This window comes from Gopherus flavomarginatus, chromosome 4 (assembly GCF_025201925.1).
Source record: "Gopherus flavomarginatus isolate rGopFla2 chromosome 4, rGopFla2.mat.asm, whole genome shotgun sequence".
NCBI lineage: Eukaryota > Metazoa > Chordata > Testudines > Testudinidae > Gopherus > Gopherus flavomarginatus.
Genome location: NC_066620.1, coordinates 210421134 through 210446346, shown reverse-complemented (window position 1 = coordinate 210446346; position 25213 = coordinate 210421134). Strand labels below are relative to the sequence as shown.

The 25213-nt window shown below is 41.9% G+C and overlaps 1 protein-coding gene across 1 annotated transcript in view; it reads right to left on the bottom strand.

Annotated features, from left to right (window-relative positions):
• The window catches only part of KIF13B (kinesin family member 13B), a 219732-nt gene extending 194753 nt beyond the window's left edge, over positions 1 to 24979 (bottom strand). Inside the window, exons 1-2 of the mRNA XM_050948701.1 lie at positions 24813 to 24979; positions 14730 to 14823 (exon numbers count right to left, since the gene is read on the bottom strand). Of these exons, the coding sequence (XP_050804658.1) occupies positions 14730 to 14823; positions 24813 to 24867 (149 nt within the window). The 5' untranslated portion in view covers positions 24868 to 24979. The remainder of the gene's footprint in view (positions 1 to 14729; positions 14824 to 24812) is intronic.
• Between the last annotated feature and the right edge of the window lie 234 nt (positions 24980 to 25213).

The window sequence follows — 25213 nt, the reverse complement described above, 5'->3', positions numbered from 1 at the left end:
AGGTTATAAACTAAAGGGGTGGGGTTTGGGGTTTTTTTTTGCTTATTTATAAAGCTCTAATTCTTAGCTTCTTTCTGCCTTTGATCACAGGTGAGTGACAGATGTTCCACTTTTTCTTCATTTTGCTAATCTGGTCACTTTATGGTTCTGAAAACTTTATAGGGCTATTTCTGCAGAAAGGTAAACAGAGAAAGCATGGCAGGGAGACCATGCATATGCATGTTGAGGAGAGATACCAAAACAGACACTACTGCGTCCACTGTTAGAATTCAAATAGCAAAGTGACTAGACGGGAACTTTAAAGAATGCTAAGAAAATTGGTGTGACGATCCAGTTCTGGAGGGCCCCAACTGAGTGTGCTAATTCAGGACCAACTGCTTAAAACAGGGCAATTACAGCCCAAGGCTGGGGTTTTCCACCTCCAAGGCAAACCAAACCAGCCAGCCAAAGAGGACTTCAGTTTCATCCCACTAGCTAACCACAAGTTACACAAGCAATTTCCTTAGACACTTCAGTTTTCCAGTATCACCACCTGTCCCACTCGTCCTGAGGATGAATGGTTATGAAAACCAACCCCAACAAAAGAAAAAGGTTCTCTCGATCCCAAAGAATAAAGCCCCAGGCCCAGGTCAATATACAAATCAGATCTTACCCACAAATCACGCTGTTGCCAATCCTTTAGAATCTAAAATCTAAAGGTTTATTCATAAAAGGAAAAAGATATAGATGAGAGCTAGAATTGGTTAAATGGAATCAATTACATACAATAATGGCAAAGTTCTTAGTTCAGGCTTGTAGCAGTGATGGAGTAAACTGCAGGTTTAAATCAAGTCTCTGGAGTACATCCCCAGCTGGAATGGGTCATCAGTCCTTTGTTCAGAGCTTCCGTTTGTAGCAAAGTCCCTCCAGAGGTAAGAAGCAGGATTGAAGACCAGATGGAGATGAGGCATCAGCCTTTTATAGTTTTTTTCCCCAAGTATAAGAACCTTTTTGTCCTTACTGTGGAAAATTACAGCAAAATGGAGTCTGGAGTCACATGGGCAAGTTCCTGCATACTTTGCTGAGTTACAAGGCGTATCTGCCTTCTCTCAATGGGTCAATAGTATAGCTGATGGTCCTTAATGAGCCATCAAGCAGGCTAGGCAGAGCTAACACCAACTTGTCTGTGTGGTCACCTAGAAGCACAGCAAGTTTGAAATACAGACAGTATAGAGCCAATACTCATAACTTCAACTACAAAATGATGCATACATATAGACAGCATAATCATAACCAGCAATCCATAAGCTGGTCTTAGACACCTTATATGACCCCCTTTACATAAGATTTGGTGCCACTACAGGACCTTGGTTGCAACCATGTTCTATATGGTCCCAGATTATATCAATATCGTCACAATTGGTTCCTGTGATTATTATTTAGATGCTAACATAATACAAATACAGGCCCCCAAATGAGGTTAGGGTCTCATTGTACTAGGTGTTTAAGATACTTCCTGCCTCAAAAAGCTTACAATCTATAGAGGCAAGACAAAGAATGAGAGAGAGAAAAAAAAACACATTAGACTCATTTCCCAGATGGGGAACTGAAGCACAGAGGTTATGCAGTTGGGAATAAGCCTTGCAAGTATACAGATTGACACTAGCATGCCAAAAATACTAGTGTGGACATTGTGGCTCCAGCAGAGACTTGGGCTAGCCATCCAAGCTGAAACCCAGAGGACCAGATGGGCTTGAGAACCTGAGTTGCTGCCTGAGCCACAATACCCACATTGCTATTTTTAGCACACTAGCTCATGCCCCACTAGTTTGAGTCTGTCTACCTGCACTGGGAGTCTCACTCCCAGCAACAGTGTAGATATAGCCAGAAAGATTAAGTGACTTCCCCAATGTCAGACAGGAAATGTGGAAGAGCTATGAACTGAATCCAGATTTACCAAGAGGGCCAGTGCCTCCACCACAAGAACACCCTTCCTCTCTGTGGTGAACTGTTTTTAAAAAACATACAGAATCATAGCTGAATGAATAAAAGGGAAGACCGTGGCTTGCTCTAGTTCCTTCAGCATCACCACTTCTCAAAGGACACTCACATGTGGGCTAATGTTTACATTTTTCTTCCAGCAGTTCATGCCCTAATAAGACAGTTCATGATTTTTAATCATGTAATGTAAAATAACATTGTTTTGATTTTAAACATTTCCCAAGCACTGTGTGTAAATTCTCAATGCACAAGAAACAAAGCTAATATGGCCAATCTGTTTTTATAGTCCATGCTAAAGGGATGCCAATAAAACTACATGAAAGCAACAAAAACTGGATTACAAATTTTCAGTTGTAATGATCTCAGTTGCAGCAGGTAAAGAATGTTTTTAAACCATCAATTTAAAAACTGTAGTGTGTTCCTTTAAAAAGAAGAGTGCCATGAAGTGGCAAACCTTACTGTTTTTTCTACTGTGAGGACAGATATTCCAGCTCAGAGGGAAGGGTGCTGCTTTTTGAACAATTAACAGCAGATACTGCATTCCTGTATAACAGGCTTATAAAAACAACAAAAACACCTATAAAATGCTGGATTATGTAGGCAGGGAAGAGAGAAAATGGTCTTTTCCTCTGTCTTTTGCTTCAGGGTCATTGACAACAGGGCTTTGGAGAGGAGCCCGGAGTGGAGCGTGGAGCAGCTCCGGAGCAGTGGAGCTGCAGGTTTTTGCCTGGAGCTGCAGCACAGCTCCAAAGCTCTGATTGACAAAGCTAGAACAACAAAACCAAGAAGAGTACCTTACTCACTCAAGATTCCCATTAATTAAGATCTTCCCTATATAGTTAAGGTTTGGAAATAAAAGTCCCCAGTTCTGATCTCAAATCTGCTTTCCACCAATTTTACATTTGTGTAAGTGACGGCAGAATCAGATCAATGACACTTACTTGGGCTGTCAGGATGTAATGGAGAAATAAGTACATCAAAGATTAAATTGCAAGAGACAATTTAACTTTTGAGAGCTATAAAATTATTACCTCCCCAGGAATCTTCCAAACACCTCAAATTAAGAGTTACAAATTCTAAATTATATTGTGTGCCGAGTTTAAAATTCCTCAGAACAATGAAGACACCACCACATTAATGTACACCTCTACCTCGATATAACGCTGTCCTCGGGAGCCAAAAAATCTTACCACATTATAGGTGAAACAGCATTATATCAAACTTGATTTGATCCGCTGGAGCGCGCAGTCCCACCCCCACGAAGCGCACAGCCCCGCTCCCCCAGAGCGTGGCTTTACCATGTTATATCCAAATTCGTGTTATATTGGGTGGCGTTATAACAGGGTAGAGGTGTATATGAAATTTAGCTCTGACTCAATATCCCTTAATGAGGCTACAAACAATGTAGAAAATAATCATAGGCACTTTCCTTTCCACAGCAGGTATGGAATAATATTTAGAAGACTATATACAATATTTCAATGTGTATACTTCAGTCCTTCCTCACCAAAAAGCTATGAACCCCTATAAGAATGCACAAAGCTTCTTTAACTACAGTTATTGGTCATGTTAGCATATAGGGAAGTTTGCGAGGGAGAGACGGACAACTCCCTGCTGAGCAAGGTGTGAGTACTAATCTTGAGGTGAGTGAGCTTGTTTGGTTCTCTGTTTTTTAGGTTAATGTCACAGTGTCAGTTGAGATTGCGTGTCTGGATATTTTTTGAGCCTTTGTTCCCTTCGTCATCCTCAATCAGCCTCGTGATCACCTGTGTGATTAACAAGTGGGTATGGTTGACCTAGAAGAGAAGAGATTAAAAGCCAGAGGCTAAGCGACTGAAGGGAACTAGCAAACAGGGACGTTTGAGAGGAAGTTTGTAGGAGGGAGACGTTATATAAATCACTATGGTTAGGAAAGGCCGCATGAACACTGCCAGTGTTGCTCCCGTCTCCTTCACCTGCACCTGTATCCAGACAGAGAACCTGACCATGGATGCCTCTACCCAGACGTGGATTTGCACATACCGTGGCCTGTATTTGCCTTCACAGAAAGCCAAGCCGGGGAGACTATCCAACGTGAAAGGAGTCTGCTGGTGGAATCTCTCAGGAAACAGGTGGGAAAGCAACAGGAGGAGATGGCTAGGTTGATAAGCATCTGTGCCCATGTCATATGGAGACCTCCAAGGTTAAGGAAAATATCCACCTAGAGAGGCCTGCTCTCACACCACTGGGGGAGGAAGATGCAACTTTGTCACAGGGAGGACACTGGGTGGTACTTACCTCTAGTAGCAGGCAGTGCTCCACCCCTGCTCGTAATACAACCACCACAGTGATGATGGAGAACCATTATGCTGCCCTTGCAAGAGGGGATGAGGAATTGCCCCCAAAGGTGGAGGAGAAGCTCTGTATCTCCAAGGCTGGGAGGATTGTGACTACCACTCTCAAGAGGGTAACAAGTCTTGTGGAATGTGGCGGGAGGGGAGTGGCAGATGTGGTATATCTTGACTGTAGTAAGACTTCTGATAGCGTCTCGCACGACCTTCTCATAAACAAAACAGGGAAATATATCCTAGATGGAGCTACTATAAGATGGGTGCATAACTGGTTGGAAAACAGTTACCAGAGAGTAGTTGTAAGTGGTTCATAGTCAAGCTGGAACATTTTCATTCTTTTCTTATTTAGAAATATGTGGATTCCTTGAAAGGCACTTTACCTTCACTGCAACAAACTGACAAATGAAACCAGAATTTCACACATTTTGCTTGGACTTCAGGACAGTGATATTAATTAAATGAAACTATTGAAGGAAATGGCAAATTAAAACATGCTAAGACACCAAGATGACTGTATCTGTATTACATTTACAGCCTTAAAAGGAAATCCATGGCCTGGTATACTAAGCTTTTGATGTAGACTAACTTTTCCAAAGGAAAAAAAAAAGCTGTGGCAGTTCTTTGTAAATTGCTATGTTGACATAAAAACCTGACTCCCATTTGAATATTTCCATGTAGATGATTTTTCCAGCTTTTGTATGCCATATATAAAGACTCTTGTTTGTTTGTTAAAGTATAAATGATGATTCATCTTTACTACTGTCAGTTTTCACTGAGATTGGCCTACGAATGATATACTTTTTGCATGTCATCTTCAAGTAGACTTGTTCCTCAATTAAAAATCTTCAACTATTGAGAGACGTTTGCCTGAACAGCAAGCTGCTTAACAACTAACACTACCAGGCCATAGAAAGCAGAAGACAGTTTGCAAGTAGATCAACAATGTTAAAAGATATTCCATAACTTGAAGCTGTATTACATATCCTGTAAAAAACAAACACACCTTTATGTAAGGTGAACTTAAGGTTGTAGGCATATTACAGGTGGTTTGATGATATCCATAACATCCTGAAAAGTAGTGTAAGAAAAAAGAAAAAAACATCTGAAATGCAGAGTAGGGGTTGCACTTCTCAGACTATAATTGTTCACATATGGATGCCACCTTATCGTCCCTTCTTTGCAAACAGCATAGGTTATTATAGATTTTGCCAGATTAACAAGACTAAAAACAAATTTGTTTTACCTCCCACTGCAGAGTGCAAATTTATACTATTATAATCTGCCTTCAAAATACATTTTATCTGTGAGTCTCACTGACAAAGACTATAGCTCGTGACACACTACAGAGCTGCATGAAGACAACTGGCATATTCAAGAACTCATTCTTAGTGGTGCTCAGCACCTGTAACTCCCACTGAAAACAGGGGAGCTGAGAGGTGCTCAAGACCTGGCTCTAATTAAAAACAGTTTTCATTTACATTATAGCCCACATTATAGAATTTACAAAACTTTTCATAGCTCTGATTTGGATGGTCACAATGAAGGGGAGAATGACTAGCAAAGAGCCAAACTGGAGGGAGGAAAGAGGGATGGGAAGAGCATATTTATTCTTTAGACATTTACATAATAGTAAAATTTTATTTTTAACTAAGTTTATTTCATGTTTTGCTTGAGAAAATACAGCAGTTTCTTTTTATAGCCCTATTATGCACACAAGCCTGCAAGGATAGTTACAGGTTCTCTTTATTACATTTTCTCCATAGCAAGAGCTTTTGATTAGTTTCTGCATTTTCATTTTTAGTCTTGAGTTAGTATGAAACTATTTTACAGCCTGATTACATTCTCAGTCCCAAACTGGTTGTCTTTCAAATGCAGAACCAAAAGATTCTTATTCCAGTCACACATTTAACTGTCATTTCAACTTTTTGTTCTAAAAATAAAAAAGAACATTAAAATAACTATAGTAGGTTTCATTTGACAACTGTAGGAATTTCTGAATCCTTGTTTTATGTCTCACACCAGACACAGCTCTCCAGCTCATAGGCTGTCATGTGATGACCATATTTGTCTAGTTTCATAAATTAATACTTAAGGCCCTGGATATTATGCAGTTCTTTAGCCTCCCAAATGGCTGAACATGTTTACATTTTTGCCAGGATGCTACATTAATCCACACATCACAAATCCACAAAAATTCTCATGTTACTGCCACCTTCCAGTTCCTTAGTATAGACACCTACCATTTTCTGTACAACAGCCACCTTCCTTTCTGGCACAGCTCCTAAATGTCCAACTCATGCACGTGATAGGTGTTTCACATGGCAGCCACCTCCCCAGGCTGTTCAACTCCTAAACCACATAAGAGTGGAACCTCCACTTGTGTGTGGTTTATGAGTCTTAGATGGCAGCTGCATCTAAGAGAAGCCTCCTTCTGCTGTCCTCAAGATAGTATTTCAAATCCTTCTACCTCTGCCTGTTCCCACACATACCCATCTTAAGTTCTATGCAGGATGGGTAGTCAGCTGCCATGCAGAGTGCCCAAGCATCTCAGGAGTCCACACAAGCTCTTGAGGAATTTTTGTGGGATTTGAGATCACACACACACACACACACACACACACACACACACACACACACACACGCTCTTGAGGAATTTTTGTGGAATTTGAGATCACACACACACACACACACACACAGAGAATTATTTCAGTAAAATTAAAGATCCCTTTTGAGTACAAAATACAGTTCAGCTCTACTGCATAAATCAGGAAATATGCTACGTAATTTAGGTCTAATATGCCATGTAATACAATAAGTCCTACTAATAACTGACTTAAAAAGTAATTGGCTTTGCCAAAAATCTGTGCAACCATTCAAATAGTTAAGTCATAATTTTAAATGACAAAGGCCTGGATTAGAGGAACTATTTTACAGCTAAACTTTAAGCTTGCTTAGGAAGTTGATCTATAAAAGTCAGCAAGAGTTTGCATGGAAGAATTTCATAAGAAAGATCTCCAGGTGATCTTACTGAACACATCGGTTAAATACAGTTTTCAAACACTCAGGCAACAGAGCTACACAGTCAATACTAGTAATACAGGAAACATCAGTCTCACAAGGCTCATTTTGCTCACTAGAATTACCGGTTAGCTGTATTTCCACACCCTCAGTACACCAACATGAATCTTGTGAGCTGCAGGCTTCCCCTCAGCTTGTTGTCAACAGGCCAACCAGTCACAGTCCAGGATTTTTTGGAACTTTTTCATAAATGCTATGTCCATTCTATCTTCCTTAGTGGATGCTTTCATATTACAAGACAAAGTATGAAGACTTGTTTAGTGTAAGACTAAACTGAATATGTAACTCAAATTCCACTCACAATTGGAGCTTTAGAAGTGAATATGAACATTCATCCATAAGCCATGAAATTCCTCAATAGCATACTGATGTGCACAGAGCCAATTAACTAACAAGTTCTGTTTCTACACCCACAGAACATCAATTGGGAACTGATGCCACCCCAAGCAAAAGTAAAACAGCTAGCAACAGGGAGGAAAGGGGAAAGAAAAAGGCTGTAAATTGTAACTTATTCTCTTTTCATCTTCAGGCACAGACACATTTCCTTCCCCAGCAGGCTTGAGGTCAAATAGCAACATAAGAATTGCTGGACCAGACCTGACAAGCGATCCATCTAGTCTAATATTCAGTCTCTGGCCACGTTCAGCACCAGATGCTTCAGAGTAAAGTTCAGGAAACCACATACTGAATAGTCATGGAACCTGCCCAATAAAGAAAGCTTCTGCGTAATCTCAAGAAACAAGTGGTCATGGCTTATGCCCTGAATCATGAGGTTGATATGCTTTCTAAAAGAAAGTCATCCTACTTAATGTAACTGTGTATGTTCCCATCATCAATATAAATGGATAATCCTTTTATGAATCCTATTAAGCTTTAGGCTTTAGTGATATATTGTGGCAATGAGATCTACAAAGTAATTATGCATTGTGTTGCCTTTCTATTACTTCACTGAATGACCTCTTGTTCTTATATTATGAGAGAGTACATAAGAAGTCACACTTTGCCTTTTCTGCACCATTCATTATTTTACAAATCATTCCATCTCCTCTCTAAACAGTCCCAATTTTTCACCTTCATGTATGCGTCTCTAATCATTTTGGCATCCCAACTCTGGAAATCTCCAGTTTCTGCTCAGTTTTTCAGATGGAGTGACCAGAATTGAAGACTTCATTATTTTATGCTAGGATGAACTGTTGTTTTAAAAAAAAAAATACAATGGCATTATATTCATACTCCTTTAAAACCAACGTTAAACAACCATCAGATGTTTTCACTGAACTTCTCAGGTCCTTTTCCCTGAGTACTACATTACTTTGCATTTGTCAACATAAAATTTCATCTGCCATCATGCTACCTAGTTCACATAGATGTATTAGGTCCCTCTGGAGTTCCTCAGTTTTCTCTAGTCATGACTAGCCTAAATAATTTCTTCTCATTTGCAAATGTTGCCATCTCATTATTCAGGTGCTTTCCAGGTAATTCATAAAAGTAAAATTCCGGTTCTAATAGCGTCTTGAGGGTACCTCAATGTCAATATTCAATATGGGAAAAAGTTGACCATTTATTCCTACTCTCTCATCTCTTAGCTGGTTTTTAAACTTATAACAGCGATTACTTCTCACCCCTTGACTATTAAGTTTCTTAAGGGATTTTGCCAAAGGCTTTTTTTAAAATCCAAATAATATTATATCGGCTAGTTTTCCTTATTCTGCTATTCTGTGGACAAGTTCAAATCAATTACTATGCTACAGATTGCATATTTTAGTTAGCAGTTCAGCCACTTCACTCTGCAGTCCCTTTAGAACTCTTGGTTGTATGCTTCTTAGTACTCTGGACTCAAAGATCATTATTTTCCTGCACCATGTCTTTTGATACATCAATCTCTTACACTATCTCATCTTTATTACCTGAAAAGAGCAGGTCTGGGGAAAACCCCATCGCCCTCTCTTCTGGAACAGGAACAAAAAGCTCTTAACTTCATTAAAAACAAACAATCAGTTCCAACACAGGGAAAGAGTTGAAGAGTTCAGCGTACTGGATTATCTACTGTTTCATCTCAAACTTATTAAATCAGCCACTCATTTCAAATCTGCGGTCTATGAAAAATTCACCCTGCTCCAGAACAGCTAGGCTGTTTGCTGAGCTTCATGGAAATTAGTTCTGCTTTCTCAATACCCTGTCAAGTTCACCTAGATAAGATTTATCTCCTAAGGGATATTACCCAGTGGTTAGCGGCAGCCATAATGATCCAGTTGCCATGTCTCCATGACTCTCAGAGTAGAGCTTGTTTAGAATCTCTACTGGCAAAGGTTGTAGCCCCATCTCCTGCTCAAGTCTCAGTAGGGGCTGCCACATCTGCCTCAGAAAAACCTGAGTGGCTGAAGAATCCTATAAAGGCACTAAAACATTCTTGCTTATAATTGGTTGGGCTGCTGCTTATCAAGTGAGCAAAGGAGAGGTAACCCATGAGTTCCAAACATGTATACTGAGGATGGAAAAAATCTCAGTTGAGTAAGATGCCAGCTGATACCATCTTTAGCTTTCTGAAAATCCTCAGGGGATAGTGAAAATTGTGTAAATTCTTCATGCAACCCAGTTTCCCTAGCAACAGACTCTACTCTCATTTTGAACACTAAAAACAAACCAACCATGATTTAGGTTTTTTAATTTATTAATTAATTTATTATGTATTATTACTAAGAGCAGTGTTAGATATTTGAGGGTTGTTAGATATTTGAGGGTCACTGTCAAAGACACTTCTAACTGAACAGTTTTTACCTAATATTAGTATAGCCAAAAGATCATTTTTGTTTGTATTTTTTTGTTTATATACAAAAATTCTCAAATGCATAAAGTAGTCAGTTGCATAATTTACCCTGGAAGGTCCCTTGTTTGTCAGTCTGTCATACAATAATAGGGAAGGGGGGGATTTTGAAAACGGTAATGTGACTATAAAACCATAAATAGGGACTGGAACTAAAGAACATGCATAGTATCGGAAAGTACTTTTAGCGCTTAATAAAGGCACATGGTAAAAAAAAAGTACAATACTCTTTGTGACGCTGGCTTCTATAGGACAGATTTAGTAAGTGCTGTAATTTACAACCATCACTCTTTGTTCATAACCCTGGGTTTGACCACTATGCAAATTAACCAAGGGTTTATCATTTACACACAATTATATTATGCCCTGTAATTTAACTTCCTTTCCCTAATTGGTCAAAAGTAGTTAATTTCTAGCCTTTTAAAAAATAATCTCAGTCTTTTTAAATACTATGTTTTCTAAACAAAAACAAAACAAAAAACAAAACAAAAAAGTCTAGAATCAAAAAACCTTAGAAGTTTCAGGAAGCGCCATCTGTTTATGGGTTATTCAAAAACTTAGTTCTTACAGACATCCCAGTTGTTATGCAGTTATTATCTTTTCACCCTTATCAAAATGAATTCACACCCTCTCACCATGCCAACCACAAAACTAATAAACTTTTGACTAATGCTTGCAGTGCACTGTAAAATTTTATGTTGGTGAGGAAATATGAGCTCTGACCTTCTGCAACAGAGAGAACACAAACAGCTCCATAAAATAAAATTAGGCTTGGTCTACACTAGGAACTTTATCCTGGTATAACTACATCGCTCAGGGGTGGGATTTTCAGGCGACACAGTTATATCAACATAACCATAGACGCCAACTTTGTGAGTGCCCCAGGGCTCAAGCACTCATGAGAAAAAAAATCGGAGGTGCTCAGCACCCCCAGCCCATTGCCTGGCCCACACTCCGCCCTGAGGCCCCGCCCCTGCTTGACCTCTTCCCCTTGGGCCCCATCCGTGCTGTACCTCTTCCCAGGCCATGGCCATTTGCTCCTCTCTGCCCCCTTCTCCCATCATTCGTCCTTAAGACAGGAGGGGGCAGAAAGGAACGAACAGTGGGTGGGAGGTGCTCAGGGAAGAGTGCAGAGAGGACCGAGTGACAGAGGCACTTGGGGGGGGGGGTCTCGGGGGAAGGGGCAGAGTAGGAAGAGGCCAAGTGGCAGGATGGGGTGGGAGTGGGGAATCCACCAGCAAAAACAAAAGTCAGTGCCTGTGAACCTAACCCCAGTGCTATGTCAATGGAAAGGCTTCTCTGGTTGACATAGCTACCGCCACTCAGGGAGGTGGAGTACCTATGCTGATGGGAGAAACTCTCCTGTTGGCATAGGTAGTGTATTCACGAAGTGCTGCAGCTGTGCCGCTGCAGTGCTGTAAGTGTGGAGGTGGAGATGGGAGTGGAGATGAGAGGAGCGAGACAGAAGATCAACTTCTAAGGATCTATAGCAAAGCATTTCTTATGACAGCGGCTTTAGAGAAGTTGTTCTTGATCGGAATTTGCAGACAGTGTTATGGAACAGGTGTGTATATATATAATATAGCTTCCTTCTTTACAAGGGAGGAAGAACACACCCAAAACCGAAGTAAGATTGGAGCCAGTACTGTAGCATACCAGTTTGGAGGTTATTCTGTAGATTCTGAAGTTGATCTACTTTACATGAGCAGATTACTGACACTACCAGCAAAGCCATAATAAGGGCTACTCAATACAGTAACTGACTAGATTTCTCTGTCCCATGTAAGACCACTCCTGGGTAAAGGAAGGCTAGCAGGGGTAATAAGTGTCTTCAAGGTGTAACCTGTTCAGAAACACACAGTCAGAAACACTTCATCTAAGGCTTTCAAATCATTTGAGTAGCATTCATTAATTTTCACCATCTCTAATGAAGTAGGTAAATACAAGATCCATCCTTCAGATGGGGAAAACCAGAAGCAGAGATGTTAAAGTCCAAGTTTTCAAGATATCCATTAAAAGTTGGAATAGAACTCAGGAGTCTCAAATTTTCTTTTAAACAACACTAACTATGAAGTTTTGCTTTACAAATCTAGAATATCGTTAAAAGATTAGTCACTGAACATCCAGCCATACGTAAGTAAAGCCATAGAGCAGACAGAACGGTTGACTTGCTGGACTGTTTAATGCTTAAAATAAAATGAAAAAACAAAACAAGACAGGGAGTCAAACCTTCCAAACTCTACAGCTGATTATTTTGCGATGCAGGTGAAAGGCAAGTGGAGAGAAAGCCTCCTTTAATACAGAATACAAGGATCCCAAGTGTTACTAATAACTGAATTATAAATTGCCTCGTTCACGTACAACCTCACTTCACGGTCCCTTATCCCAAACAAGGACACCTTATCAACTGAATTTTCGTTACTGCCTGAAATCTTCTACCTAAAACTTGAACAAAGCAGTGAGGAATTTCCACAAACTCATGGGCCTGGCCTCGAGGAATGTGTGTGGGGAGGATGAAGGGACAGTGCAGATGTTTTGGCATAAATCTGCTAGATACAGATATGTTCCCTCAGTCATCGTGCCACAGACAAATTTCTCTGACTCTCTGCTACCCTTTTCAGTTATGCAGGACTGTATTTGTCCTAAAGTAATATTTCACAGACTGTGGAAACTGGGAAATGGAAAATGCTTGCCTGTTGACTTGGCCACAGTACCAGATTTTCTGACATTTGTGGATGGAGGGATGTGTAATTCAGAACTTTAATCAGACTGGCCAACATCACAGGTAAAGGACAGGGATGAGGTAGTCACGTAATCCATAAAAAAACAACAATGAATATGAGCTCCTGTGTTCCACACCCCCAACCTCCATCTGGCTTTGCTCCAATTATATGGTTCTCAGTTTTGTACATAGGCCTTCAGTCTCTTTACTTAGAAGTGGGAGGAATACTAGTTTTCCTTTCACAGGGGATACACACCTTGTAATTCCAATATAACAGTCTAGCAAATTTGAACTTTGCCCATTGTTTAGTGAGCTGACTCAGTCCAGGGAAGCGAAAGCACTTCCACCTCGTGACTGAATTCCCCACCCACAACAGGTATTTTAACGACATGTTCCTTACCCACTACCAGTGATATGAACAGTTTAGACAACTTTCAAGACAGAATCAGTTGGTCTTGTGGCTAGAGCCGAGGACTGGAGTCATGAGCTAAATAATATGGGTTCTATACCTAGCTCTGCCAGACTTCCTATTTGACTTCGGGCAAGATACAAAACACTGACTTCAGTAGAAGCCTTTTCATCGACATCAGTGGAAGTTTGCATAGGGTCTCCTTAATCTCCTCTTGCCTCACTTTTCCACATGCTACTTAGGGCTTCAGAAGTTTACATGACATCATCTAGCCCAAAGACTAAGTCTACTGGACAGGATGATTTACTGTACCAGTGCACTCCCAAAACCACGGTAATTTTTTAAGAAAAAAGTAGTTATGCATTGTATTTAACACTGTCAACCAACTTTAAGTAAGTTTTTTGAAATGTAAAGAACTACAATTCTCACTTGTTATTCTTTCCTTATCTTCCTAGCATCAATATACTTCCTAACTCCTGGTTTTGCTCTTTTTTTAAATAATGGATAATGTCATCTCTTTTGCTGTATAGTTTTCAGTACATTTTCACTGGCCTCTCTCTACACTTCACCCTTCTTTCTTTCAGCCCACTTTGTTTTCTGTTTCTCCTTTCTTCTCCTGAGAGCAAACAAGAAATGAGCTAGTCACTCCCCTTCTCTTTCAAATATCACCAGGACCTTTGGCATTTAGGGGTTAATAAATTTGCAGTCTCTTGGACATTTTCTACACAAAAAAGTTAGTTCCTGCCTTCAACTGTCATCTCCATGCTAAGGATTCCTAATGCATCTAATACTCTCAATATCTAGGCACCTACTATAGCTATAGATCTCTCCAATATGCCTACACGCTCTTTCCTTTACTGACCAGACAAGCACAGTTGGATGAAAAAGTATGAGCAAATTTCCTTCTTCCAAAAATGAGGGAGACTTTGCCCTGCTCTGAAATCAGCTGTCACATCTAAAACAACCCAGACAGGAGTACAGAAATGAATAAATAAAAAGGTAACTAACGGCATTATGGGTTGAAATATTAGTTAGGGAAGGGTGGTGAGCAAGTATTCACTCTAGAATCACTTGTAGATCTCAAAAAGAACAGGAGTACTTGTGGCACCTTAGAGACTAATAAATTTGTTAGTCTCTAAGGTACCACAAGTACTTCTGTCCTTTTTGCAGATACAGACTAACACGGCTGCTACTCTGAAATCTGTAGATCTCAAGAGCACCTTACTGAGGTGGATACACATTATTGGCCTCATTTTAAAGATGGGGGTAATTATATTGGAGAATTTAGGAAATGTGCCCAAGGTCACATGTTGGAACCAAATTCTCCCAGTTGCTAGGTCCATACCTAATGTAATAGATGAGTGCTTCTTAGTTTAAAAGTCTTACCTGGCATCTCCCTTTGCAAGATTGGTGTTTACAGGGTGAAGAATGACCTTGTTTGTGTCCACATCCACCACACATTTTGTATGCAGATCAAACTCTATAAAGAAATAAAAAAGCATCAAATGCTATTCTTAATGTACCAGATTTTATGCACTATTGCTTCCTCTAGTCACCAAGCTCCCCACTAGCCACACAATAAAAAGAGAACTAGTGTTAAACTTCAGTGCCAGAGATATTCTATTGTGATTGATTTAGTCTGATTTAAAAGCATTTATTCTTTTCAAAATGAAAGTAGTGTTTAAGTTTTGTTGAAGGCAATAGAGACTTCTTTTAGGGAAGTAACCATTAGCATAGTACCATCTTGGCAGCTCTCCATGCTGCTGTCACAGTTCCGCATATCTAGTCGGAGGCAGGCTGGCCATAGTTTAAGGCAAGTTTCCAGTTATCTACTCATCCACTGGTGTGGCACAGAGATCTCGTGCCAGTTGCCAGCACTGAGACACCAGCAGATTCCAGACCAACTACTAGAGACAAGAGGGGTGACATCCCTGGAAGTAATAAGCTAGCTGGTGCGAGTAATAAAACTGTTAGGAGAGTATGGGAATACTCTCCACCTCAAGTACTAAACCAGTTTTTGGTAGAAGTGAAGCAAGACTGAAGCGCTTAGTAACCAGCAGGTGGAGTCGTCGATAGGGTGACATAGGAGCAATATTATGACAGTATATAAGAAAACCCACTTTTACAAGGCCCAAAATGAGTAAATAGTATTTAATTTAATAATTGGAGATATATTGATCTCCTAGAACTGGAAGGGACCTTGAAAGGTCATTGAGTCCAGTCCCCTGCCTGCGTTAGCAGGACCAAGTACTGATTTTTGCCCCAGATCCCTAAATGGCCCCCTCAAGGACTGAACTCACAACCCTGGGTTTAGCAGGCCAATGCTCAAACCACTGAGCTATCCTTCCCCCGAGGCCAATATTTTCTATATTCATGACAGATACTAATTATATTGCTTAAATTACTTCTGAAAAATGCTCAGATACTATGATGATGAAAGCTGAACCTGAACAGAATATCCTCACTTTTACATGCTAAAAAAACCTTATTTGAGTCACCAAGATGTGTCCATGCCTAAACTGACTAACCATGCTTACTGTAATCCTCATCCCCACCTCCACGCTTTGCATAACATCTCAAATTTAGACTGTAAAACTCTTTGAGGCAAGGACCATGTGTTTCACTTTATTCTGTGAAACACCTAGCACTTCTGGGCACTACAAAAGTAACATAGTAGAAGCAGGTTTCTTTCATTTTCCATGTAGCCATCTATAAATAGATTTGTTTTTTACTTTATCGAAAAAAGGTTAAAAACAACCCTATGCATGTGTGTGAGAGAATGACCAATGTCTTTGTCATCCTATGAATAAGCACAAAACAGAAAGCCAAGGTGCAAGGACCAGATTTTATTTGTTTGGAGAGCGCTAGTTGCAATTAATCTAATGTGACCCAACCGTATAATTGTTCCTGTCGAATGCATTATATAAAGACCAGTAAAGAGCAGAGAAATAGTTTTGTTCTGAGAAATGTTCAACCAGGCAAATTTCTGAAGCTCTTCTAATATTAGTTTTGACTTCTTCCTCCACATACAGACAATCAGCTTGCCTATCATTATTATACAGTACTGTCAGTTTAACTGAGTTTATATTTATGCTCTCCAGCCACGACATGCCAAATTTTCTTGGTCTGGTTGGCTAGTAATTGCATTTCAAGATTTTTAATAAGCAGCTTATTCCTCACAATTACGAAAAATATTTACATTTCTAGTGTAAAGCACAAAGTGGAACAAGAGATGACTTATGTTCAGCCCAGCCTTGGACAGTAGGTCTATCAATGTTGTGTTTGGAGCCAATAGTCCTCCTCTAGCCCCTGAGATTAAAGGGCAATGAAGTGCTTCCTGTTTGGGGCTCCCCACTCGCTCAGGGTCTCAGTGAAATTTAGAGAGATCCGTTTGGGAAGTACATTCAGCAAGTTTGTAAGGAAGACGGGATAGCTCCTCAAAACCACGTGTCTTCAGGAAAAAGGAAGGAAAAAAAAACCTGCCAGCAGGTTTAGCACATATTATACATACTGTCTTTTGACAGTTACAAAGATATCGTAAAACCACCCTCTCTGCTAGAAATCCTGCAGACAGATTGGTATGTGTTAGACAGGCAAACAGGACCTCGAGAAACAATTATACATTATTTGATATGTTGGAAGGAGAAATTAAGGCCATTAAGGCTACCTATCCAACCTACCTTGCGTATATGATAGTCTACACCTTAACCCTAAGTGTGGCTGGAATGCAGCCTTCAAGTAGATCACGTTCATATTATGTTAATTCTGTTTTGTTTACAATATGTAAAAGCCTATGTGCTATGATGGATGTGAAGGCTCAGACACCAGAATGTAAAGAGCAAAAACTAATTTTTTTAAGTCTCATGATTTTTAAACCAATCTTATGATTATTTTTTGAAGTCTGACTCTTGATTGACTGCTTGGGGCTGGCAATACTGATTAATGCTACCAGATCTACTGGGACTAGATACAGCATTAACGGATGAAGCACAATCAACAACCACTTGTTTCACTAAAGGTAGAAGAATACTATCAGGATACAGTAATCGGCTGACTACTTTTGGAGAATTTGAGACTTCACAGTTTCATCATCTTGGAAAATATTTACTATAGAGTAACAAAAGCCTATTTCAGAGCTGCAGAGCATGGGAACTGGGACATCTACTCCGAAAACAAAAGAAATCAAAAATATCTTTGCCACGTATCCAAATGTACCTTTTGGACTTGCATCAGGTGTTTAACAAAGTCATGTGAATAACTGTTAGATAACGTGCACTCACCACTCATACGTGCTAGTATGTTAGTTTCATTTGAATGAATGAATTCCTACTGTGCAATTGAGTCATAAAGGAAAATGACGGGCATTTCCTCTCTCCCGACCTTTTTCTTGATTCCTCCAAGGTGTGCATGACGGGAAGACTCATCTTCTTAAAATCATTAGAAGAAGAGCTCAGGTCCTGAAGACCTAAGGAGCTGCATCGGAGTGGGGCTTCACCTAAGTGCATCAACCCCCTGGCACCCTTATCAGTCTGATAAGAGATCCCATACACAGGCCTTATGCTTTTAGCCCTGTGACTAGCCCAAAGAGCTTGTGGGGTTATGTAAACTCTACTTCTTTATTTAGGGTGAAAATTAAGGAACTGCATGTCCAATTTCACCTCAAATTTTGTAGATAAATACAACTTTAGGTCCACACCTAACTTACCAGTTCTAAGGCAGATACAACTTTCAGGCGATTTTATAGATTGGATCTGGGACTCAAGAAATCAGGCATATGTTGAAATTTCTGATACTGATGTGGGGTATTTTTAAATAGCTACCTCTGAGGTGGCTATAGTTCAATGGTAGACTAAGTGATTCTAATATACAGTTTGCCAGAAGTGCTTTGTGATAATTCTAAAGGAAAAGTGCGATACTAAAGTAAAACTTGTATGTCTGCAATTTATCAAAATGTTGGTCAAGATTGAGGAGTTATGTTGCCTTTTAAAACCAACCATTTCAGTTTTATGAAATCTGTTGGCTATAATGACTAAAAGGTATATTTTATGTGGTTTACACTGAATAACTGAAGTATGAAAACTATGAAACATGAAAATAGTATTAACTGCATAAATAACTAAAGCTTTTATTTAAAAATGCAACATTGCCAGGTCAAATCTGGCCCAAAATATATAAGTTCAAAATAAGCTTTCACAAAGTTTGAGAATAATAGAAGTTTTACCTGATTTCTTTTTTTAAATGCCAGTGGAATTTCTTTTTTCCAATTTAAAACAGATTAACATTACTCTGCAGAGTTTACAACTGTACATTGTGGTATTACGCTACTGCATGAGAATCTAAATGTGAAGTTAGAATTTTGTTTACTAAAGCTTGTCCAAGCCGAGAAAAATGCAGAAATCTAAACAGTATTAAATGTGAAGAGTTCTGAAAGCATTTGTTTTTTAAATTTTGAAGTTTTATAACACACAAAAAGTTTTAAAAATTTTAAAGAAGCATCATCATCATAAAAATTAGTTAGGTTTTTTTTTAAATCTGAAAGTAGTTTCAGATACCACATATGCTCTCTGCCATCTTTTGTTTTAGAAAAATCTGAAAAGTCATTATTTCTTCCCTTTGCTATGTGAAAGGTCCACGCAAAGGGAAAACCAACTGATTATATACAAAGTAAGAAGAAAAAAATGTGCACAAAGTTATAGCAAATGTAGGCATTCCTTGTACAACAGTTATTTAAAACAGACAGCAGCGTGATCTAAGGTGATATGTCCCTTCAACCAAACATCCCTTTATTTCTAGACAGTCCTCTTTCAAGTTTCCTCTGCTATATAACTGTGTAAGTACAATTTGTAAAATTTTCAGTTTTCAGTAATTATAGATTGTTTAATAAGTACGAGTGCATCAGGAAGAGCACAATACTGTAACGTGATCACATCAGCTAGATAAGTTAGAAATCAAAGAGATGCTCATGCACATATAGTACACATGCACATCACGAGAATTAATGACAAGTTGTTGAAAACCCATTTGAAGTGCTCCTTTTGTCTTCTGCTGTTCAATCTGATATACAAGAAAAAAAAGCTTGCCAAATGCTCCTCATAAAGGCATTCCATGTGGCTATGCATTCTTTTTTACAGATATTTCTGCTGTTGCATATACTGTTCATTGCACAAATATTTTAAGTAAATTAATTAGTCTGGAAAGTTTCTGATCCAGCAAGTACTCTGGTGGAAGTATATAGTGTTCAAAACTGCATAACTTCTCTGCTCCATTGAAGTAATGGCTGCTTTAAAGTTACACTCAAATCTTAGTGCAATGGTGTTTACTCTCCCATAAACATGCTAACCAGAAACCAGTTTTAGCAGAGTTTACACTTTGACTATATCTGATCATTTGTTGACTTCAAAATGATCAAGTAAACATAAAGCCAAAACATCAAGGTAATCTCATACAAAACTAGGCTTAAGAGTACATTTACTTAGTTTAACAAATTATTTTCCTTTGCAGTATACACATGACTCAACTGTGATTGCTCAGAATTAAGGCTACGATTACGTCAAGGAGGTCACAGAAGTTACAGAATCTGTGACTTCCAGAGACGACTGTAACATTTTCTGCCCGGGGCTGGAACTATCAGCAAGCAGCACCGCAGCTCTCAGCTGCTGCTGTCAACAGGCCCCCAGCAGCTCCTAGCTGCCAGGCAGCAGGGGGACCTCGGAGCTCCCAGCCCCTGCGGCTGTCAGGTTCCCCGCCCTCCTCCAAAGCGGCCCAGCTGTGGCAGGTGGGCGGGCCCCAGAACCCCTTTAAGAGCTGGAACCTCCCCATTTTGTCAGGAATATTTTTAGTAAAAATCAAGGGCAGCTCACAGGATTCCCTGAATTTTTGTTTATTGCCTGAAACCTGTCCACAATTTTTACTAAAAATATCTGTGACAAATTCTGAGCCATACTCATAATTATTGTCCCTCTTTGAGAGTAAATGCTAAGCACACCCAAGGTGTTACAAGCATTTCTCAGTTATGCAATTATATTTTAAGCAAGCTGAAACAAACTAGAACCACATGCTTTATCTATGTGTCATTGCATAGTTTTCCACAGTGATACTCAGGTTTATTATTGTTTACACTATGAGAGTTTAATATTAATATACTCTAACCATTCACTTTTAAAAGGATAATGGAGAGTAAAATGCATTGTTCTTCACATACTGTCATCAAGATGTGACATTTACCACTTCATTTGTGAAACTAGTTATGCTATAACAATAAGATTAATCATGCATAATAAAATTCAATTCTCAGATACATTTTTTATATTTCTGTAGCACCTTCCATCCAGAACATTTCACAAATATATTCATAACATAGTGGAAATGCAACCCCTCCAAAGTGCAGGGCAACAAAAAGTTGGTGCACAGGACATTGCATAATAGTAGAAAATATACAGCAAGGACACTAAGGGCTAGTCTACACTGCCACGGCAGTGCTTTCACGTGGCTTGTGTGGTTGCGGCAGAGCGCTCTGAGAGAGCTCTCCCAGCGCTCTAAAAAAACCCACCTCCATGAGGGGCGTGGCTTTCAGTGCTGCTGCACTGTCTACACTGGCGCTTTACAGCGCTGAAACTTGCTGTGCTCAGGGGGATGTTTTTTCACACCCCTGAGCGAGAAAGTTGCAGCGCTGTAAATTGCCAGTGTAGACAAGCTCTAAGGAAAATTCCTTCTCTTGAAAAGGCGGCCTTAATATCCAAGCTGACGCAAGAATCCTTGTTCTGACATTCAACAAGCTGGGTGGTACTCCATTTATCTACCTTGGAAAGAGGAAGGTCTGAGTTAACATGACAGAGATTTAAACATATGGTTCCAAAGAATCTAGGTAATTCAGACTTGAAGCAGAGATCACTAAACCATCTTCTCCAGCTAAGGTGGTTGTTAAGATGAACAAGGGTATGCTCTAGTTAAGATCCCCCTACGCTAATATATAGGTATGGTACATCACTAGATAACTGAAAGGATTTATATATGAATCAAACATTAGTGCATCTATCAATGCTATTTGGAATGGAAAATAAACTTGAAGACAGAAGCGTAAAAATAAATTTTAAGAGCTCTAATTGTCTGCCATTAGATTTCCCTTATTTGTTTTTATGAGTGCAGTTGATATTTAACTGGATCACATCACATACTTTTATAAAGTGAAGTAAAGCACTCACCCTAGCTACCATAAAAGTAAATGTCACTTCACTTGAAGTTACTGATTGGCATCATGATGAAATTGAGAGCTTGTGAATATTCTTTAGTAAAAAGAACTACATTGGAACCAAGACACCCCAACATAGTTCTAGTCTATTGAAGAAAACAGCTGCGAATAATAGTAGTAATAATAATTAGATACTTTGGTAGCACCCCAAAAAGGTTCAGGGTTTCATTATGTTAGTTGCTAAATACACAACAATGAAGATATGGTTCTTGCCCAGAAGACCATCAGGTCCTCATTCATGTGAGTAGTTCCACAGAACTCAATGAGATTACACACGGAAGTGTTTATAGGATTGGGATGCAATCTGAGACAAGAGGCAACAAATGAGCAACATAAGTGGACAAAAGAATGTTTACTCAAACATCCACTTCAGTGCAAGAAGTTAGTGTGGTAAACCGGTCTTGCAAGGAGGCAGATGTAGTTATTTATATGGGGCCCAATCCAACTCCCATTAGCTATAATGGGAGATCGATCGGTCCAGTAATACTATAGATAAAATGGTAACCTTTTCAGCACAGAGATCCTTGTACTACTTTTGCAAATAATCTATTACTACGTATTTATACAATGCATAGAGGTGTAACAAATAGATTTATATGCCACTTTATAGCTCTACAGCAGAAAGCTCCCTGCCCTGAGGAATTTACAGTCCAAAGACAATAACAGTATGTAGACACTGAGAATATTTCAAAGGTTGTGTCTACAGTCAGTCAGGAACAGGTTTATAATACTTTAAAGTCTCCTTTTGGGGGTCCATGAGCAATGACCCTGAACAGAATTCAGGTGTCTCATTTCACATCCAAAGACCTCCCAAGATTCATACTAATGTTACTAAAAATTAAATGCAAATTACAACACAGGTTTTTAAAAATCACCCCCTTGCCTTACCAGAGGACGATCCCTAAGACAGTCAGACTTTAAGATTGCATAACACATACCTCAATTGCAACATTATGAGGGGCAACCCTCATTTACCTCAGTAGTACACAAACTTGGCATTACCTCATTGTTCATTACAGTAAGTTACAGGTGCATCAGAAGTGTTGTATTCAGATACTAATTGTGTGTGCACGTATATTTTTTCCTTAATTTATTTCCTGGTTTTTTTTAAATGCTATATTTCCTTTTGTAAATTTGTTTCTCAAACAGCTGCAGCAACTGAATTTTTCTCATTAAAAAAAAGTAAAAGAAAAGAGAAATACCTAGTCTGTAATTGAAACTTGCCTATGGGGTGTATTATTTTTAAAAATTCACCCATCGATTCACCCTTCCTCTTCCAGCTGCTTTTATCCTTATGTCCCCATAGTCTGGGACACTTTGGGTCACTCTCACATGTAGGGGGAGGAGTCATTTCGTGGAAGGGAGAAGGGAAAGCTGATAGGGGGAGAAGGGGGGGGACAGAAAAGGAAGAAATCTGAGTGGGAAGGAAGTGAAGAGACAAGGAAGGAGCCCCATTGTAAAATGGGTGCAAGAGGTGGGGGATTCTATGGAGACAGGAAGAGAAGAGAGGAAGGAGGAAGATTATGAAGGGGGAGACCTTAGAAGGAATGTGAATCATAAAGGACAGAAATGTCAGGTACTTACAGGGGGGGACGTGAATTAGTCAGGGGGGGAGGGTAACTCCTCCCCTGTGGAGGCTGCTTAACCCCACTCAACCTCCACAACAGCACGGTCTGTTCCCCCCTCACCCTGGTGCTACCTGCTGCCAGGCGCCCTGGGGGAGAAGGGCAGTAAATCCCTGCCCCATACACAGTGTTTGGCTCAGGGAAGGGTGACCCTCTCTCTTTGGGGAGGGTGCGCTCCACCATCTCCCGCTCTCCCCAGCCCTGCAGGGAGCTGGGTGGGGTAGGTGGGCCTCTCCCCTAACCCCAACAAGCGGTGTTCGTTGTGGGGTGTCAGTCGGCGGGGGTGTCGCTCCGCCATCAGCGATTGGTATGTGTGGGGGAGGCGGAGGGGGTGGGTCAGGGTCTCCCTCCCCGGGTGTGTTGGGGGGGGTGTCTCTCTCTCTCCCCAGGAGGTGTGGATCAGTCACTATTTCTCCCCTCCCTCAGCAAGGGGAAGGGGGGGCATTGGCCAGTCACAGTCTCTCCCCCCCCAGAAAGGGGGGGTCGGTCAGTGTCGCTCCCCACTCGGGGCGGGGGGGGTCAGTCGGTGTCTCCCCCCCAGAAAGGGGGGGCATTGGCCAGCCACAGTCTCTCCCCTCCCAGAAAGGGGGGGGCATTGGCCAGTCACAGTCTCTCCCCCCCCAGAAAGGGGGGGTCGGTCAGTGTCGCTCCCCACTCGGGGCGGGGGGGGGTCAGTCGGTGTCTCTCCCCACTCAGGGCGGGGGGGGGGTCGGTCGGTGTCTCCCCCCCAGCAAGGGGCAGGGAACAGTGTCGGTCAGTCGGTGTCTCTCCCCACTCGGGGCAGGGGGTTTGGTCGGTGTTGCTCCCCACTCGGGTCGGGGGGTGTCGGTCGGCGTCTCCCCCCCCTAGCGAGGGGCAGGGAGCAGTGTCGGTTGGTCGGTGTCTCTCCCCACTCGGGACGGGGGGGGTCGGTCGGTGTCTCTCCCCACTCGGGGCGGGGGGGGGTGGTCGGTCGGTGTCTCCCCCCCAGCGAGGGACAGGGAGCAGTGTCGGTCGGTCGGTGTCTCTCCCCACTCGGGGCAGGGGGGGGTCGGTCGGTGTCTCTCCCCACTCGGGGCAGGAGGGGGTCGGCCGGTGTCTCTCCCCACTCGGGGCGGGGGGGGTGGTCGGTCGGTGTCTCTCCCCACTCGGGGCCGGGGGGGTGGTCGGTCGGTGTCTCTCCCCACTCGGGGCGGGGGGGGTGGTCGGTCGGTGTCTCTCCCCACTCGGGGCGGGGGGGGTGGTCGGTCGGTGTCTCTCCCCACTCGGGGCGGGGGGGGGTGGTCGGTCGGTGTCTCTCCCCACTCGGGACGGGGGGGGGGGGTCGGTCGGTGTCGCTCCCCACTCGGGGCGGGGGGGGGTGGTCGGTCGGTGTCTCTCCCCACTCGGGGCGGGGGGGGGTGGTCGGTCGGTGTCTCTCCCCACTCGGGGCGGGGGGGGTCGGTCGGTGTCTCTCCCCACTCGGGACAGAGGGGGGGGTCGGTCGGTGTCTCTCCCCACTCGGGACGGGGGGGGGTCGGTCGGTGTCTCTCCCCACTCGGGACGGGGGGGGGGTCGGTCAGTGTCTCTCCGCACTTCTCTCCCTTTCCCCCCTTGGCCGGGCCGGGCCGAACTCACCTCTCCTGTTCATGGGACGGACCCGCACCGCCACCTTCACTTTGGAGTCACCCATCCCGCCGCCGCCGCCGCTCGTCCGACTCTCCCTCCTCCTCGGCTTCCGTCTTCCAGGGAGGCACGGGACACCCTGCCGGCAGGGGCAGGCGGAGGGAGGAGCCTCGGGACTCCATGCGGGAGGGAACGGAACTACAGCCCCCAGCGGGCAACGCGCCACACTCGGGCCGCGAGGGTCACCAGGGCGTGATGCGTGCTGGGAAGCGTAGTCCCGCGGGTCCCTGTGACTCAACGTAGAGCGTTGCATGCTGGGACATGTAGTCCCTTGAGCATGTAGGCACCATAGTAGGTGGTGCCCCCTGCCTTCTGGCTTCATCTAGCCAGTGGGTTCTGGGCAGATTTGTGGG